The sequence below is a fragment of the Typha angustifolia genome, chromosome 2 (genome assembly GCF_048772165.1).
Source record: "Typha angustifolia cultivar Huaian chromosome 2, ASM4877216v1, whole genome shotgun sequence".
Classification (NCBI taxonomy): domain Eukaryota; kingdom Viridiplantae; phylum Streptophyta; class Magnoliopsida; order Poales; family Typhaceae; genus Typha; species Typha angustifolia.
In genome coordinates, this window is record NC_133240.1 from 8296746 (window position 1) to 8313749 (window position 17004).

General features: G+C 37.8%; 4 protein-coding genes across 6 annotated transcripts; 1 reads left to right on the forward strand and 3 right to left on the reverse strand.

Annotated features, from left to right (window-relative positions):
* Positions 1 to 1502: 1502 nt before the first annotated feature.
* On the reverse strand, positions 1503 to 2420 carry LOC140773775 (UPF0496 protein 4-like). The gene has a single exon (XM_073116511.1). The coding sequence runs from the start codon at positions 2418 to 2420 to the stop codon at positions 1503 to 1505; it is 918 nt and encodes a 305-aa protein (XP_072972612.1).
* Positions 2421 to 3668: 1248 nt separating this feature from the next.
* On the reverse strand, positions 3669 to 6918 carry LOC140773783 (pentatricopeptide repeat-containing protein At1g50270-like). Its single transcript, XM_073116523.1, has 2 exons — positions 5062 to 6918; positions 3669 to 4161 (listed from the first exon to the last, which is right to left on the reverse strand). The coding sequence occupies exon 1, from the start codon at positions 6916 to 6918 to the stop codon at positions 5062 to 5064; it is 1857 nt and encodes a 618-aa protein (XP_072972624.1). The 3' UTR covers positions 3669 to 4161.
* A 1794-nt stretch (positions 6919 to 8712) lies between these two features.
* On the reverse strand, positions 8713 to 11081 carry LOC140772405 (uncharacterized). Of its 2 annotated transcripts, none has more exons than XM_073114475.1 (5): positions 10606 to 11081; positions 10468 to 10517; positions 10284 to 10371; positions 9135 to 9235; positions 8713 to 9001 (listed from the first exon to the last, which is right to left on the reverse strand). In XM_073114475.1, exons 1-5 carry the CDS (start codon positions 11068 to 11070, stop codon positions 8941 to 8943), a joined length of 765 nt encoding a protein of 254 aa, XP_072970576.1. In that variant the 5' UTR covers positions 11071 to 11081; the 3' UTR covers positions 8713 to 8940. The 2 variants fall into 2 exon arrangements, with proteins under 2 accessions (XP_072970576.1, XP_072970569.1); XM_073114468.1 differs by having other exon boundaries at positions 9135 to 9251; positions 10606 to 11079.
* Positions 11082 to 11281: 200 nt separating this feature from the next.
* On the forward strand, positions 11282 to 16624 carry LOC140772418 (ubiquinone biosynthesis protein COQ4 homolog, mitochondrial). Of its 2 annotated transcripts, none has more exons than XM_073114487.1 (3): positions 11282 to 11482; positions 15371 to 15571; positions 15798 to 16624. In XM_073114487.1, the coding sequence occupies exons 2-3, from the start codon at positions 15392 to 15394 to the stop codon at positions 16299 to 16301; spliced, it is 684 nt and encodes a 227-aa protein (XP_072970588.1). In that variant the 5' UTR covers positions 11282 to 11482; positions 15371 to 15391; the 3' UTR covers positions 16302 to 16624. The 2 variants fall into 2 exon arrangements, with proteins under 2 accessions (XP_072970588.1, XP_072970596.1); XM_073114495.1 differs by having other exon boundaries at positions 11299 to 11408.
* Positions 16625 to 17004: the final 380 nt, after the last annotated feature.

A 17004-nucleotide genomic window follows, 5' to 3' on the forward strand; every position in this document is an offset into this window, starting at 1 on the left:
ATGTGGTTTATCAATATTCTGTCATCTCAAGTTTTCTTGGGTGCAATTCATTAGAAAGTTGGAATGATCAACAGGCAAAGGTTTGCACTGGATTTTTCCATCTCAATGTAAACGATTATGTACCTCTTTATTATATCTGGTTAAAGATTTTCTCCTTGTTGTCATCCCCTAACAATTTCTGCCAACTTCCTCTATAGCAGATGCAAGGAGAATGTCAGATGGGAGTCTCTTCTATCTTGGTTGCATCATGAAAGTTTGGATTACTTAGCAACAGGAAGATAGTTTTTTTTTTTTTTTGTTTAGCTTAAAGTGAAATTGGTTTAATTTGATCGAGTAAAAGTCTTGATTCTATTCATCTTGATGTCATGTCTTCCACTGTTCCACATCTTATTGAAGTGTGTGGACAACAATGGCTTCATTCAGGTATGCAGCCAATTTGGGTGCCGAAATTTTTGTCGACCACCCATATATAAAGTTTGCTCCTTGCGTGAATGTTTACTCAAAGAACAAGCATTTTGAGTGAGAATTCAGAAGACCTTTATTTGCTAAATCACATCGAACATGTGTATATATATAACACTGCCAACAATATAATGTTAGCATACCACCGTCCATGAGATCTCTTCAGGATATAATTTTTTATCTCGTTGTTGGCTAATAATATATTCTACTGGAATAGTGCTGAGATGATGATTAAAGAATCTCATATTTCCAATTCAAATCCCAACAATATTAATTTAATTAGGATGTTATTAAATTTTCATTTCTCCCAAAAATATACTGTACCATTTTAGCATAATGTTAATCATAATAATAATATATCCATAGTCAATTGTTTTGAATTCATATAATTAAAGAGGTTAGTATTGTATATTTTCGGATTTGAATCCTAACAACAATACTGATTTAACTATGATGCATTAAGTTCTCATTTATCTCAAATATATATCATACATATTAATGTATATATATATATATAAGCTAACTAGAGCTGGTCACAAACAAACTAAATGGTGATTAAGATTTTAGAGAATAACTAAGAACAACTTTGAGCATAAGTTACGTTGAACTGGTTCTTGTGGTTCAAACACTTGACTGGGTGGTTTTGAAATGATATAGAAGCTTATAATATTAAATAAAAATATTATATATCCTGAGCCCAGAAGTTAATTATAAATTAGACAAAAAATTAGTCATTCTTCATATATGAATTAGATAACTGTTTCTCTAATAAAAAGTATCACTAAATTAATTCTACAGTTGGGCTGATAGGCCGTCAGTGGGCAGCAGATAGACTATTCTGTTAACCAAAAAATATAAAAGAATAGCTACTTTCGACCGTTTCTTTGACAAATTACACCCAATTTTGCATTTTTGAATTAAAACAAAGAACTTGAAATTTTCGCAATGAGATGAGATTGAGCAATTGTGCAGATATTTGAATTTCTGCAACAACAAATAAAAGAAAAGAAAAATACAATTATACCGTTAGAAATCCAGAGCTATTTACATTTCCGTGGGCCAACCCGGAAACTCTGGAGCGCGGCGTTCCTCGAGGAGAGGGCCGAACGGAACACCCCGTTAACGGCGTCCGATAGGCGCTCCAATCCCTCTGTCATTTCCTCCGTCAATTTTTCCACCTCCTCCGTTGAGCTCCTTACCTTCTCCGTCTTCTTTCCGTCATCATCGTTTACTACGTCTGTAATGGACATTAGCCTCCTAACGGCGTGGTCCACCCTCTCGACCTCGCTGACGAACCCCTCGCCGAGCTTGCTCGAGATCTCCTCGCCAACCTTGTTGAATTCCTCGGCCCAAGTGAATTCTCCCGAGACGCGGATCTCGGCGAAGCTTTCTTTCTTCCCTCCTCCAAGGACGGCGACGATTGCGGTGGCGACGAGGCGAGAGACGGCCTCGACGGCGTAGATCGCCCGACGGACGCCCGAGATCTTTCCTCTTGGCGGATCCTCCAGCGCGTTGCCCCGGATCGCGATATCCCCGCGCGGGAACCGATCCCACTCGGCGATCGCGTCGCGGGCGCGGCCGGGATCCGGGCGGGAGAGGTGGTGGAGCGCGAGGCGGAGGTGGAGGCGGCGGCGCAGGAGCTTATCGAGGCCGGCTGCGATAGCGTTGCAGGAGTCGAGGAGGGCGACGCCGGAGTCGAGGTAGGAGGCGACGGCGGAGAGGTCGGGGGAGGAGGGGTCAGAGGCGAGGGCAGCGAAGTCGGTGAGGGTGAGCGCGAGGAGATCAGCAAGGCGGGAGAGCCAGGAGAGGGGTATGGAAGGCGAGGGGGAGGAAGGGATGGGGAGGAGAGAGCGGAGGCGGGAGGCTAGGGTTTTCTCGAAGGGAATGGCGAGAGGTAGACTAGGGTTTGGTTTCTTGGCTACGACGAAGGGGGAACGGTACTTCTCGATCAGAAACATCGAGCCGAAGCGGATTCGAGCGTAGAGGTTGAAGAAGAAGGAGAAGGAGAAGGAGAAGAAGGAGGAGATGGAGGAGGTTTGGTTAGAGTTTGGAAAGAGGAAGTCGTATATATATAAAAATACATATATTATATCAGACGGAGTCTAGTAGGTAGGAAAAGGGAGGGAGGAAAGTGGGAGGAAGGAGAGCTCGCGATGCTAACATTCCAATGGCATTACCCAGAAACACCCTCTCTTTATCTTGTTAATATCTGAAATGCCCTCAAACTCTATTTTCGTATTTACACCTCGAGTGGCATTTCAGTGAGATGACTAAAGAAGGAGGGTAAGGAGGAAAAGCGCCGTTGTGTTTCTTAGTGGGACGAACACGCCATTTGTGTGACGGTTCATGGTTTGGCATTTCTGTCCGTTGCTTGTCACTGTAGCGCCGTAGTGGTCTTTTTATTTATTTTCTTTCTAATATAGTATTATTATCTTTTGAGTTATTTGATCAACTAGGATTACATGTAGCTATAATTCTGTGGTCATTTATATTCATTTCCAAGTGCGATTAAGGTAATCAACTGCTGTGAGTTCCCTGACATTTTATCACAGAAATTGGATGAACTAGTAGTAGTATCATGATACATAAGAAAAACAACCGTGCTTAAGAAAAATACATGGAAAGCGGTTAAGGAACGCTTCCAGAAAGAAAAGCGAAGGAGGACAAAAGTCCATCACCCATCTCGCACGCAATCCAAAGCAGCGAGAGTAAAACAATGGGAAATTGTTCGCCGTTACGGGGGCTTTGACTCGGACCACGGAAAGGACGGGGTACACCATACGGAAAATATATGAATTTAAATCGAAATCACGTAGTGCTTTCAATCCGACTGTCAAAAATCGATTATATCTTTCACACGCTTTTCTCTTTCTTGTGCGGGATGTTAACCTAATTTACCAGATATCTACCACCTCTTCAAATAAAGATTATCCGAATAAAACTCTTATCCAATGGCTATTCTTGCTTCTATATGCAGCAAGGGAAATAATAGGACTAGTGGCTAATTGCAGCTTGACTTGTAATGTATACACTAATAATGAATCAATAAAGGGGAGGTGTGAACTGTAATTGGGCAATCTAGCAATTAATTGACTTAATCTAGTATATCAGGATTGAGTGCTAGCCTTGCAATTGCTACCTCATTGCACTTAATTGATTCTCAGGAACTTATATTGATGTAAGAAAAAATAATATTTATTGGCACATAGAAAGGTACATATCATGCTAAGAAAATATCTCTCTGTTTTCGGTAACAAGAAAATATCGAAAAGCTTTTACTTTGTCAACATACAGATTGAATATTCATGTTCAGCTGAAAATTTCTGAGCAGAACCTGCAAAAATTTTAATGCTATATACATGAACAAACCAAATAGATAAAGAAATAACAACCCCACCCAGAAGATTTCTTCCCTCTTGATCTTCTAACCATGGCCTTTGAACTATTAACAAGTACAACTACTGGCCAAGAACATCTGAAATGTATGTCCAAGCTCCAAGGACAACCAGAGATACAGTTGTACCTTCATTTAGTTCTGATAGATACCAATTTGATTCCTTCTGGACAAGGCATCAGGATATAGGATGAGTTGTCTTGCCCCTTCTCCAATTTCAGAAATCAGACAGGTTGGATACCCGACATCTTGGAATCAGTGGCATTCATGAGACGCCCGCACCATGATGTATCTGTAGGCATTCCCTGTTTAATCCAAGCAATTTGAAAGAATATCTTAACTAGGCGGTTGGAATACCAAAGTAGAAGAGTAGATCACATCTTGTTAGCAATGCAGAAGAGAGATGACGAATGAAGTTACTTAGATGATCTAATATTGGTATGAAGGTTAGATGTCTCTTATCATTAGAAGAGCAAACCATAGACAATGACCTTAGAGAAAATAATAAGTCTTTTGATATGGGAAACTTATAATCATACGGAAGATCCTGAATAAGGCAGCACAAAATTTTTTGTAAAGTCTAAGATGTGATTGTGGCATAATGTTTTCTTCTTGATATTAAAAATTGCCAGTAAGTTTTGGTTCTTTATTTCCATGGGAAAAAAAATCTAAAGATAATCAGAACAGTATAAAGGTCAATGTCATACAATTGTACGGCACTCACATCATGCTATGTTAAGTAAAGATCAAGTAGTTAAGAGTACAAGGAAGTTTATCATACTAAGAAATAGTTTACACTTTACAAGTCTTTAATTCAGATAAGACCTATTCAATATGTATATGAACATGAAATGATCATGTATAACAACACATTATTAACACTTTCATGACTCTTTCTGGGAATCAGAAAAGTTACTCATGACCAAGAAAGTCAGATAAAAGCCTTAATTCAGATAAGACCTATTTGATATGTATATGAACATGAAATGATCATGTATAACAACACATTATCAACACTTGCATGACTCTTTCTGGGAATCAGAAAAGTTAATCATGACTAAGAAAGTTAGCACCAAGAGGAGCAATTTCATGTTAATTTGCTTCAAACCTCATCAATGTGGAGCACTGTTCCTGATTTAATACATATCATGCTACTAAAGCCATTCATTCCATTAAGCAGAGAAATCAAGAGGAAGACAGCTTACTTATATTGCATCCGCAGCAAGTAGACAGAGACGGATGTTTGGGGCACACCCTTCCATTTTCATATTTGCAGTCACACAATCTAAGGTTTCATAAACAACCTTGAATTGGGAATGTGATTCATCCGAAGCACTGAATTCATGTACAAAACCATCCACTTCTATCCAACTACATCCACTGGCCTTCTCCACCTTGTTTCCCTTCATGGTTTTCCTAACATGAGCAGCTTCCTCCCACTTCCCAGAAAGAAAATAGTTGTTAGCTAGGATTGCATATCTACCACTGTGGTGTGGTTGAATTTTTATTAGGTGCTGCCCTATTCTCTCCCCCAAGATGAAATCTTTGTGGATCATGCAGGCACCTAGCAAAGCTCCCCAGACAGCACCACTTGGCTCCATAGGCATGCTTTCTACAATAGACAACGCTTCCTCAAGCCTCCCTGCTCGCCCTAGGATATCCACCATACAACCATAATGCTCTAACTTAGGCTTGATTCCATAATCATTAAACATATTATAAAAGTAACTTTGCCCTTGATCGACTAGTCCACAGTGAGAACATGCACAGAGGACACTTAGGAGAGTGACTTCATTAGGTCTTACTCTTTCCTTTAACATCAGACGGAAGAGATCCAAACATTCTAATCCACGCCCATGCATCGCCAACCCATTGATCAATGCAGTCCATGGGTATATATCCTTTTGTGGCAACTTGTGAAAAACTCGAAATGCATCATCGACACACCCACATTTCGCATACATGTCCACCAATGACGTTCCAACAATGGGGTTCAACTTCAATTTGTTCCTACCAATGTAGCCATGGATCCATCTCCCCTGATCCAATGCCCCTAGCTGTGCACAGGCAGTTAGAACACTAGTAAATGTCACTAGATTAGGCTTCATTCCCTCACCCAGCATATCTTGGAAGGCAGAGAGCGTGTCTCTGAACATACCACACTGCTCATAACTGGCTATCAACGCACTCCAAGAGACAACATTTCTGCAAGGCATTTTTTCGAATATTTTCCTTGCATCATCACAATGACCACATTTACCATACATATCAATAAGAGCACTGCCTACATACACATCCCACTTCACCCTTCCACATTCCACGTAAAACCCATGAATGCACCTCCCAAGCCAAACATTTGCAACCAGTCCAGCTCCCTTAAGGACACTAACAATAACCACCTCATCAACCTCAAAACCGGCAGACCTCATCTTGGCAAAAAGAGCAAGTCCCTCCATTTCTTGCTTATTTTCCACATACCCATGAATCATGGCAGTCCAAGAAACGAGATCTCTGTGACAACTTGCATCAAACACTTCACGAGCTGAACCCAAGTCGCCGCTTTTCGCATAAATCGACACCAAAGAGTTCTGCACAAATGCATCTTTATCAAACCCAAGCTTCAAAATTTGAGCATGGATTTGATTTGAGTTCCTTTTCTCTGATTTAGAAAGGGCTTTGAGGACGACTGGGTACGTGTGCTCATTAGGAATAGCCCCATATCCGAGCATTTGAGTGTACATGGAAACGGCTCTCTCATGGTCGGATCGCATGCAGAAGCCTCGTAATATAGAGTTCCATAGAGAAATATTGGGTGATTTGATCTGATGAAGGATGAGGGTAGCGTAGTAGATGTCGCCGGGGAGAGACAGGGAAGCAGAGCGGAGGATTTTGGCCATGGAGGAGGCATCCTGGGAAAGGCCAGAGGCGACGAGAAGGGAATGGATTTGCTTCAGGTGATGTATCGAGATGCATTCGTTGAGCAAGGAGAGGAGTTGAGGTCGTAAAATCACCAGCTTGGTGGGTGTTCGCGCCTCTCTTGATTCACAGATAAAAACATTCATTTAACATACATAATGAATTCCGGTCCAAATGATATTGCACAAATATAGGGTGCTACATGCAAATTTCTCTAATTTTTGGTGAACTTCTCATTTAACACCTTATATATAAGTGAATTTTTGCTTATATAGTATTGAATAAATACGGGGAGCTAAATGGAAATTTCTGAAATTTTGGTGAAGTTTATAATTAACACCCCATGTATATGTGTATTGTTGTTTCAAATAATATTGCATAAATACAGGAAGCTAAAAGCAAATTCTTTTATTTTTTTTCTGTAAAGTTTTTATTTAACACCCTATATAAAAGTGAAATTTGGCTCAAAAATATTTCGATAAATATGGGGAGCTAAGTGCAAATTTCTTTAATGTTAGGTGGAGTTTTCTTTGAACACCCTTATATTATGTGAATTTTCGATTTACATGACGCTAACTTCAAATTTTTCATTTAACACCCTATATATAACTAAATTTTCGGTTTAATAATAGAGAGTGCTAAATACAAATTTCTATAATTTTGACAAACTTTTCATTTAACATCCTATAAATAAATGAAAATTCGGTCAAAAATATTGCATAAACACGGAGTGCTAACTGTAAATTTCTTTAATTTTAGTAACCTTTTCATTTAACACCTTATATACAATTGAATTTTCGATTCAATAATATTGCATAAATATGGGTACTAAATGCAAACATTTGTAATTTCAGCAAACTTTCATTTAACACCTGTGAATATGTAAAATTTTGGTTAAAATAAAATCCCGTAAATATGGGGTGCCAAAAATAAATTTCTGTATTTGTTAGTAAGTTTTCATGTAACACCCTATGTATAATTGAAACTTCGGTTCGGTAATACTGAATAGATGCGGATGCTAAATGTAAATTTCTTTAATTTTGGTAACATTTCATTTTACACCCTATATACGAATCTTCGATTTAATAGTAATGTATAAATATAAATATAGGGTGCTAAATATTGTTTTTTGTAATTTCGGCAAACTTTTCATTTTATACCCTACATATTTGTGAAATTTCGGTTCAAATAATATCCCTTAAATATGGAGTGCTAAATGCAATTTTTTTATTTTTTTGATTAAGTTTTCATTTTATTCCCTATATATAATTGAAATTTTGGTTCAATAATATTGCATAAATACGGGTGCTAACGGTAAATTTCTTTAATTTGGGTAACCTTTTCATTTAACACCCTGTATACAATTGAATTGTCGGTTCAATAGTTTTGCATAATACAGGGTACTAAATGCAACTTTTTGTAATTTGGCAAACTTTTCATTTAACACCCTGTATACAATTGAATTTTCGGCTCAATAGTATTTGCATAATACTGGGTACTAAATGCAAATATTTGTAATTTTGGCAAACTTTTCATTTAACATCCTATTTAAGTATGTATATGTGAAATTTCGGTTCAAATAATATCACGTAAATATGACGTGCTAAATACAAATTCTTTGTTTTCCGATAAGTTTTCATATTTAGCGCCCTGTATATTTGAAAATTGAAATACTGCATGGATACGGATGCTAACGGTCAATTTCTTTAATTTTGGTAACCTTTTCATTTACACCCTATCTAAATTTAATTTCCGGTTTAATAACAATGCGTAAATACGGGGTGACAAATGCTGGTTTTTTTTTGTAATTTTCGGCAAACATTTCATTTTGTACCCCTATATATGTGAAATCTCGGTTCAAATAATATCGCATAAAGCTAAATATAAATTTCTTTATTTTTTTGGTTAAGTTTTCATTTAAGACCCTATAGATGACTGAATTTTCGGTTCAATAAAATTACATAAATACATCTATTAAATATTTACATGCCAGTATTGGTGAGAAATTGAACACAAAATTGATACAAGCTTTCAGCACCTCATTAATCGTTTAGAAAATACACAACATTTAGCAAGATGAACGATCGGAATGGAGAACTGAGTCATGGTCACAGTTAAACATGCTTTTGTTCTACACTTGATGGCTTCAAAAAGATCCCATCTGGCAGCTAGAAATTATGTACTAGTATTGGAAGTGATGAGCTTCTCTTGTAGTTTTGCAACACGAGCCTGAAGAAATGAAGCAAGTCAGCATGACACCACAATATTAGCAAATCATACAAACATGCGGAAATGTGCAAAAATTTCTACTAGGATATGTTTGTTTATTTTCTGGTTAGCAATAAAAGAGCAGATATACAACCTTAAATGATTTGGATCGACGAAGTGATGAATCAAGGTCCAAAGCAGTTGAATATGCCTTCTCCGCAGCATCCCATTCTTCCATTGCAAAGTATGCATCTCCTTGCCAAATATAAGCCTAAGGTATCATTCAAATGGTGCACCAATCACATCTATTCATGGAGTTAGAAAGGCGGAAACAAGAAAGTAATTCTGAACGATTCTTTTTCACATCTATTCATGTGTTAAGTCATGTCTCAATCTCCATATAACTACTACAACCAAGAATTTTTTTTTCATTTAAAGAATTATAACTTGCTCTACTAAGGTTTAGAGTTGATACAAAATCAAGCACATCTAAACACATTTTCCACTGTAGCCATTCTAGCTGCACAGTCCAAAAAGAAATGGCTGACAGCAAACCATGTGAAACGAAAAGCTTTGGAAAGAGTTACATAATTCAGTTATCTAAAATCTAAATGTGAATAAGCTTAAATCCACTCATGAGAAAAGGGTGTTTGAACTCAAGGAGAGGCATTAAAACCTCATTTGATTAGATAACCTGAGTTTTGCAATTTGTTGAAACAAAAACGTTTTGAGGAAGAAAATGTGGCGCCAGGGACAAACATCCTTGATAGCAAACAGTGAGCTTTCATGACTAACGATCTATTTTCGAGCAATCAAAGATGAATCTGATTGGAGGAATTATTTCATGCACAGATAAATCTTATGTTCTATCTAAAACAAAGCGAGCTATCAACCTTAAATTCATATTGCTAAACTCATCAACTGGATTAAATAGTGCCGGGGCACTTTCAAGATATTAACTTAATTCTAACTTCATCCTTCATTTCTTTTATCCGTGTAATGTTTACTAAAATGCATACTTTTCTCATGAAAATGCTATAAATCATTGTTGAATTCATGACCTGGATGACTAACTAGACTAACTAGTACCGGAAGGTTGAGTTTTCTGGTATCACAAAACATGGATATATAATACTTGAGAATGATGACGGATGAAAGTTCTAGGTCTTCTTTTGGACAATCCAAAACTAAATGCAATGTAGCTTCTAGGAGATCAGAACACTCATAACTTATAAGCAACTTAAATCATAATTTGGTTTCATCTCTATATTATGCGCAAAAAAAAACTAAATTCAGGTAATACCTGAGGATAATCAGGAGCTATCCTAGCTGCTTCTAGGGCATCCGCAAGAGCACCAGCATTATCGCCTATTCCCAACCTTGCACCAGACCTGGGAAGACTAATGAAGAATAAAGCAATAATCCAAACTAAATATATCGATTAGTTTCCTAGAATTCCCTTTTCCCTATTCAATTGAATACAAGACCTGCTCTTGTACATCAATTGCAGACCTCCACAAGGTTTGAGCGCAATAGCCTGCAATCCAAAGACAAATTCTTATCCAATTCACTCCTTTTTCCCACTAAATGTACACTAAGCTATTGAAGTCAAAAGTTCTTAGGACCTGGGTGAGGAGAGCTTCGGCTTCGGCGGCGTTCCCTTTCTCGAGCTCGTCTTCCCCTTTCTTCCTAAGAGCGAGCGCCTCAAGACTCGATATCGCGTCGAACCCCGCGCCAACGAGCTCGGCGAGCAGCTGCGCTGCATGAGCCGCGGTGCCGCAGTGGCCCACGACGACGCCGCGGGGGAGGACAGCGAGATTGGGGCCGGCTCCACACCGGCCGAGGCATCCGCAGGAGGCGACGGCGACGGCCGGCGGCGCGATGCCGGAGAGCACTGCAAGGGTTTCACGCGAGCCCTGGCGAGCGCAGGTGCGGTTCACGCAGACCCTAATCTCCAACTTTTCCGCCCTCGTTGTCGTCGGCTTCCTCCTCTTACTCGTCTTCTTCCCCAGCCATGGGACGAGAAGATGAGGTGATGACGCTGTGCGGCGACCGCAGGAGGTTAAGCTTACCTCCATGTGCTCAGTCATCACTCACCGCCCAATTTATGCTTCTTCTTTTTTATGTGGTGGGGGCTCGGCATTTTGAAGAAAACACCCTATATTTTATATTTAGTATTCGATCCCTATGTTTTTTATATTTACTATAAATTTGCTTTACTCTTCTTTCATTTTTCCTTATCACCCCTTACATTTATTTTATTGCAGAAATAACCTCACTTAAATCCTTTGGTTCCCATATTCTCTCAAATACCCAATTAGAGCTTTTCAAACAATCGAGCGGCTCTGGAAGAACTGAAGAAGGCCTCGCCGTCAACCTCTTCACCGCTTGCTCTCTCACCGGTCAACAAGTCAATATTTTCGGATTGGTAGGATCCTTCGACTTCTCTGAAGTCTCTACAATCCTTTGTTAGCTGATCGCCGTTGAGTTCTACTTCGTATGGTAAGATGACCCTAAAAAATGGTATCTTTTAGCTCTGGAGTTTTAGGTCTCTTGGATTCGTTCTCTTTTGAATGCAATGCCTACTGAACTTTATTGAGCTTGGTCAGCATGGTGAAGGTGTACCTGGGGTGGATATCTCTTAACATTGCCAGAAAGGGCTTTGATCTGTATCCTATTCCTCTATCTAGAAGTCCTATTCGATGCAATTTGGGATTTGTATTTGTAACACACCCAGAAAAAAAAGAACGTGCCAGTCACCCAAACAAAATCAAACCTCCGCCGTCCTCTATATATACAAACTTTATTATCTTACAACTGATCCTCACTATTCATCTTCTCCCTCTCTGTTCTCATCTCTCTCTCTCACTCGTGAATGGCCGGAGGAGATTGTGAATGGTTGTGGCTTTGCTAGATCTCGTGGGGCACATCATTGCATCCACCGCTATGCACTACATATACATTTCCTATTGGATATCAGTTTTGTGAGTAGTTTTCAATTCACAACTATTTCTATTTTCTTTTACCTCCGTCAACGGTAAATGTCGGTGATATCTATTCTTTCCCCTTCACTTCCCTTTCTATTAATTTCTCTTTTATTTTCTCATTCCAAGATGTAATTATTTTTTTTAATGTAAAAGATGGGTCAAGCGGTACTAACCATCATCCTAGAATGCTGCCTACTAAGTGTTTGGTCATATGTCAAAGAGAGATCAAAGTGTGAATTTGGTATCACTCCTCCAATTTGTTTTTCCCCTTATAGTGTAGATGACATCTAGTGCTCCCTTTGGCCCACTAGAAGCCTTTCAAACACCCAAGCTTGGCCGTACCTTGCCTCTACCGTAAACTCCCTGGCCGAGCACCAAACATGAAAGATTAACTTGCACAAGTAGTGTCACATAGCAATAAAATATATATTTCTTAGACTTCCCTAACTAATGGGCCAGATAATTGCAAGCAGAAGGAGGCAAGTTGAGTTAAGAGATAGAAGAGGCATCTTTGCGCAGCTCTTTTAACTTTATAACAAGGATTGGGAATGAGAAGAACACTTCTTATAATCTTATTTTATTTGCACGGCAAGGTCTTTACCATATAGAAGATAACTGATCATTTCGCACACATGAAAATACTTCCTTCTTCATACCATCCTTTGTTCTACGCCATTTTGATATGTTTAACAGTCTAGTTCTTATTCATTATTGACTTGAGTAGAAGGTGTAGATTGGTCAGACATTTCTTTCTTATAAACCTACTGATTTGTAGGTAACAGTCTTTAACTAAATATGTGTAGTATAGTTCAGAACTTAGCCTTTGTTTATATAATAATTGAACATGCTAGATAGACACATGGGACATGGGGTTCATTTCTATTTCCTGACAATTCATGCCCAATAAAAAATACTTTGCTAGAAATGCTTAGAGATCTATGCTAAGCCTCAGATAATTTTTTTAATTTAAATGGATTTACTCACTGTCTATACATAAGATTTCCTTTAGCTTGTCACTTTTATGCAATACTCATTTATAGGATTTGACGCTTCAAAGGACCTTGACTGTTATGATCACAAAGAGAGCTCATGTTTACCTTGTCAATTTTCTTGGAAGAGTTTGAAGATGATACTCAAGTAACATGACCTCGTTATGTTAGTGCTCTTATAATACCTTACAAGCAATGAGTATACCAACTAAAGAAGAATTTACAACCTATTACTTCAAAACTTTATTTTGACCTTTCAATTATTCTTATTGACTATATTGGTGCTTCAGATTTAGTGTACTAATCTTTCGGTGTTCCTCACTTCTTAATTAACCAAAAATCATTGAGTTGAATTAGACTTATTGACCTTAGATCAAAAATCATTTTACTCTAATTAGAGCATACAAGTCTTTTGTCAAGCCGTAGCAAGGTGATCTGAAAGCCCTAGCACCAATGTATATTCCAATTTATTGATAGATTGATGTTGTATTAAGAGGATCTCGAGATATAAGAGGAGCCTAATAGTTGAGGAGAGCTACTCGTATTTCAGATATATTAGATCTTATATTAGTTTATAGGTAGTGCAGATATTTGATAATATGATTTTCATGCTGTTATACAACATATTACTGTACGTGCATTTTACTACTTATTTCTTATTAATTATTGCTCATCTTTTGTATGATATTCTTATGCATCCATCTGTGATATATGTCTAAGCCTTAATAACTATGACATAAATTGTATGATAGAAAATATTGCATCACTTACATTATCACGACGTACTTAAGTCATATCTCAACAGTGCTCATTTACCTGCTTAGCCCAAGGTAAAGGGAGAAGAGTGTATTATATATTACTTATATTATTATCGGCCAATGCCTGATGCTGTGAGATTAGAAGGGGACTATCAGGCACCGCGTGCACTGATTTAAGCAGGCATAATAATGCTGAATATGGAGACTAGACACTGGGTGATTTAAAATTATGATTGTGAGGTACGGTTATAACTCTAACGATACTCAATGATGTAGGGTCCAGACGTCCATTGAGCTATGTGCTCTTTCTCGTTGTATGCGATAATTCTATTGTGTGCAATGACTCGGCTACAAGTAATGATTCTGTTATGTGATGATTTACTAAAGCAATAATGATGATAATGTTAGGATATGGGTCTATAATTGAGGTTTTTAGTCTGATTGTCATAGATAACTAGTTATATGCAACATTGTCAAACATGTATGAGCGATATTACCGCTAAATGACTATTCCTCATTGTTATGTTTGTTATATGGATATGATACTCTGTGAGCTTATCTTGATGATATGAGAAGTTATTCTAAGTTATGATGTTATTATGCATTTCTGTTTTTTATGATTTTTCAAATTACATTGTACATGTTTACCTTGATATGTTGATAATTATGAGTAAGCATTAGTATTTTATCATGTATTACATTGTTCATAAACTATTACTGGATTATACTTTCTGGGCTGTGTGCTCACCACTTTTTTGGTGGAAATATTTTAGAGTTAAAGAGAAGGATATAGATATCGAGGAGTAGCAAATTTGGAGTTGCTTGTTCTATTACTTCCACTTAGATCCTATAAGGAATTTTATATTTTAAATTTGTATATGGGCATGTATTTCTGAAAGCTTGTTGAGACATGTGGTAGTTGTATTTTTAGATTATTTTGCTTGAATTGTTATGATATTTTAGACTTCTTTTAAATACTTTGTGAGAATATTGTGCTGAAAAGTTATGTGAATTTTTTCACGCGAAAGATACGTGATTTTGGAGGTGAGTGTTTCAGTTTTTATCTATCTCTTGATTTAGATCTACGCTTTTATGCAGTTTTAGAATTAGCACAAAAATCAAGGTTATTGTTGTATGGAAGGAAGTAGGAATTCATTTCATAGTTTACACTTTCCCATTTTTTTCTTAGTCATCAATAACAAGGTAACGGGACAAGGATTGGTTCTAATATTTAGAAATCATAACTAAGTGGGGGAGTGAATTTCACCCAAATCTGATCTCAAATCATTGGATATGATTATACTTACTGGCATCCAGCCAAATCCACTGAATAATTGAAATTTCATAAGTTCAGATTCTAAACAATTGATTTGGAAAAGCTAGAATTCCAATCGGGTGCCAATGCCACATGCATACTTTTTAGTGTTAGGAATCAAATATGTGAAATTGTATTAAAAAAATCAAAGTTTCTATGTTTTAATTCCAATATGCTTCGTGATCCTTTTTATCCCATGTGGAAATATTGAGTTGCTTAGAGAAACCATATTTGTTTATAGTGCCTACAGGGGTTCTTTTACTGATGTTGAATCCTTTGCCTATATTCCATATCCATATAATTCAAGCTTGCAATTAATTCTATAACTATTTGTTTGACAGGTTTCATTTTACTAGAACACAATGCAAGGAGCACGTGTTAGTTTGAAGGGATGGCAACAGGCCATGGTGGCTGTTGGTTCTGCTCTTGGAGCCCTAATGGATCCTAGGAGAGCTGATTTAATAGCTGCTCTTGGAGAGACAACTGGAAAGCCAGCATTTTATCGTGTGCTTGAGCGAATGAAGAACAGCCCTGAAGGCAGGGTGAGTAGATCTTTCTTCTTTTATGAAATCATGTACCTGTTATTAGTGAAGGTGACTCATCTATATCGATTATGAATCTTCTATGAAGATGTTTTCTGGTTGGTTTGAGATAAAGTTAGCAACTATATTGAACTGTTCCAAGGGCCTCTGCTGAAATCTTAGAACAGTTGCTTCATTGTCTTGTTAGAGTATTACTTGGACAATAACCAAACATTGTATTGAGCAGGAAGTTCTTTTGGCGCGGCCTCGTGTTATATCTGCAGAAGTATCACATGCTTGGGACTTGCCTGAGAACACATTTGGTTCGGCATATGCAAAGTTCATGGGATCAAGGAACTTCTCACCAGATGATCGCCCTCCCGTTCGATTCATGGAGACAGAAGAGCTTGCATATGTCGCAACTCGTGCTCGTGAAGTGCATGATTTCTGGCATGTCCTATTTGGCCTTCCTACAAACTTAATAGGAGAGTCTGCCCTCAAGGTGGTAGAGTTCGAGCAAATGCTTCTTCCTATGTGTGGATTGTCAGTTGTTGGAGGTTCAGCAAGGTTCAATGAGAAGCAAAGGAATCTTTTCTTCCAACATTATTTTCCATGGGCATTACTAGCTGGTCTCAAATGTACAGATCTGATGTGTGTGTACTATGAGAAGCACTTTCATGAAGATTTAGAGCAAGTGCGTAAAAACTGGGGGATTATCACTTGTCCTGATCCGAAGAAGAGGAATCTTTGAAATATCCCAGTTTTTGTGCAAAATAATTGTAACTGTTTTTCTAAACTTTTTTCACTGCTTGCCAGATAAATAAAGATGCCTTTAGCATGGCAGATGTTAAATTGAATATCTTGTTGCAAACTGATTATAGGTAGATATGCAGTGGCATGTTGTCTTTTGCTTGTTGATTTTCCTATGTGGCGATTCTTATTAGCTATTGCGCACGGGACTCTCTCTTGATGCGTTTATCGTTGTGTTCTAGTTCTGTATCCTTGAGTACATCTTGGTGATGTAACATGGTTGCCTAGCATATTATATTGCTAGGCAACAATCCCTTTTCTTCATCTTATTTTCTTCTCTTTCCTGTACGATGTGTTGGCAAGGATGGTAGGAACTCGTTGAAAACGAGAAGCAAGAAGTAATCGTCTGCTGAATGTTGTATTATCACCCAAGGGGAATTTTTCCGCCGTTAACTTTAGTATGAGCACAATAGAAAAGCAAAGAAAAATGGCTCAAGACGTGATGTATCATTTGACTAACTGGACAAAGATATGCGCCATAGTTGCTGGCCAAAATCTTCAAAATTATCATCAAAATCCTCGGAGTAGAAGGTAAGTTTTCATGTCATTGTTGGGAAGTAAATCCTCGATAAAAATCTACCGGTCCTGTGATAATACTTTTTGTTAATCTTTTTAAGAAAATCCTTCAAAATTTTGAAAAGAAT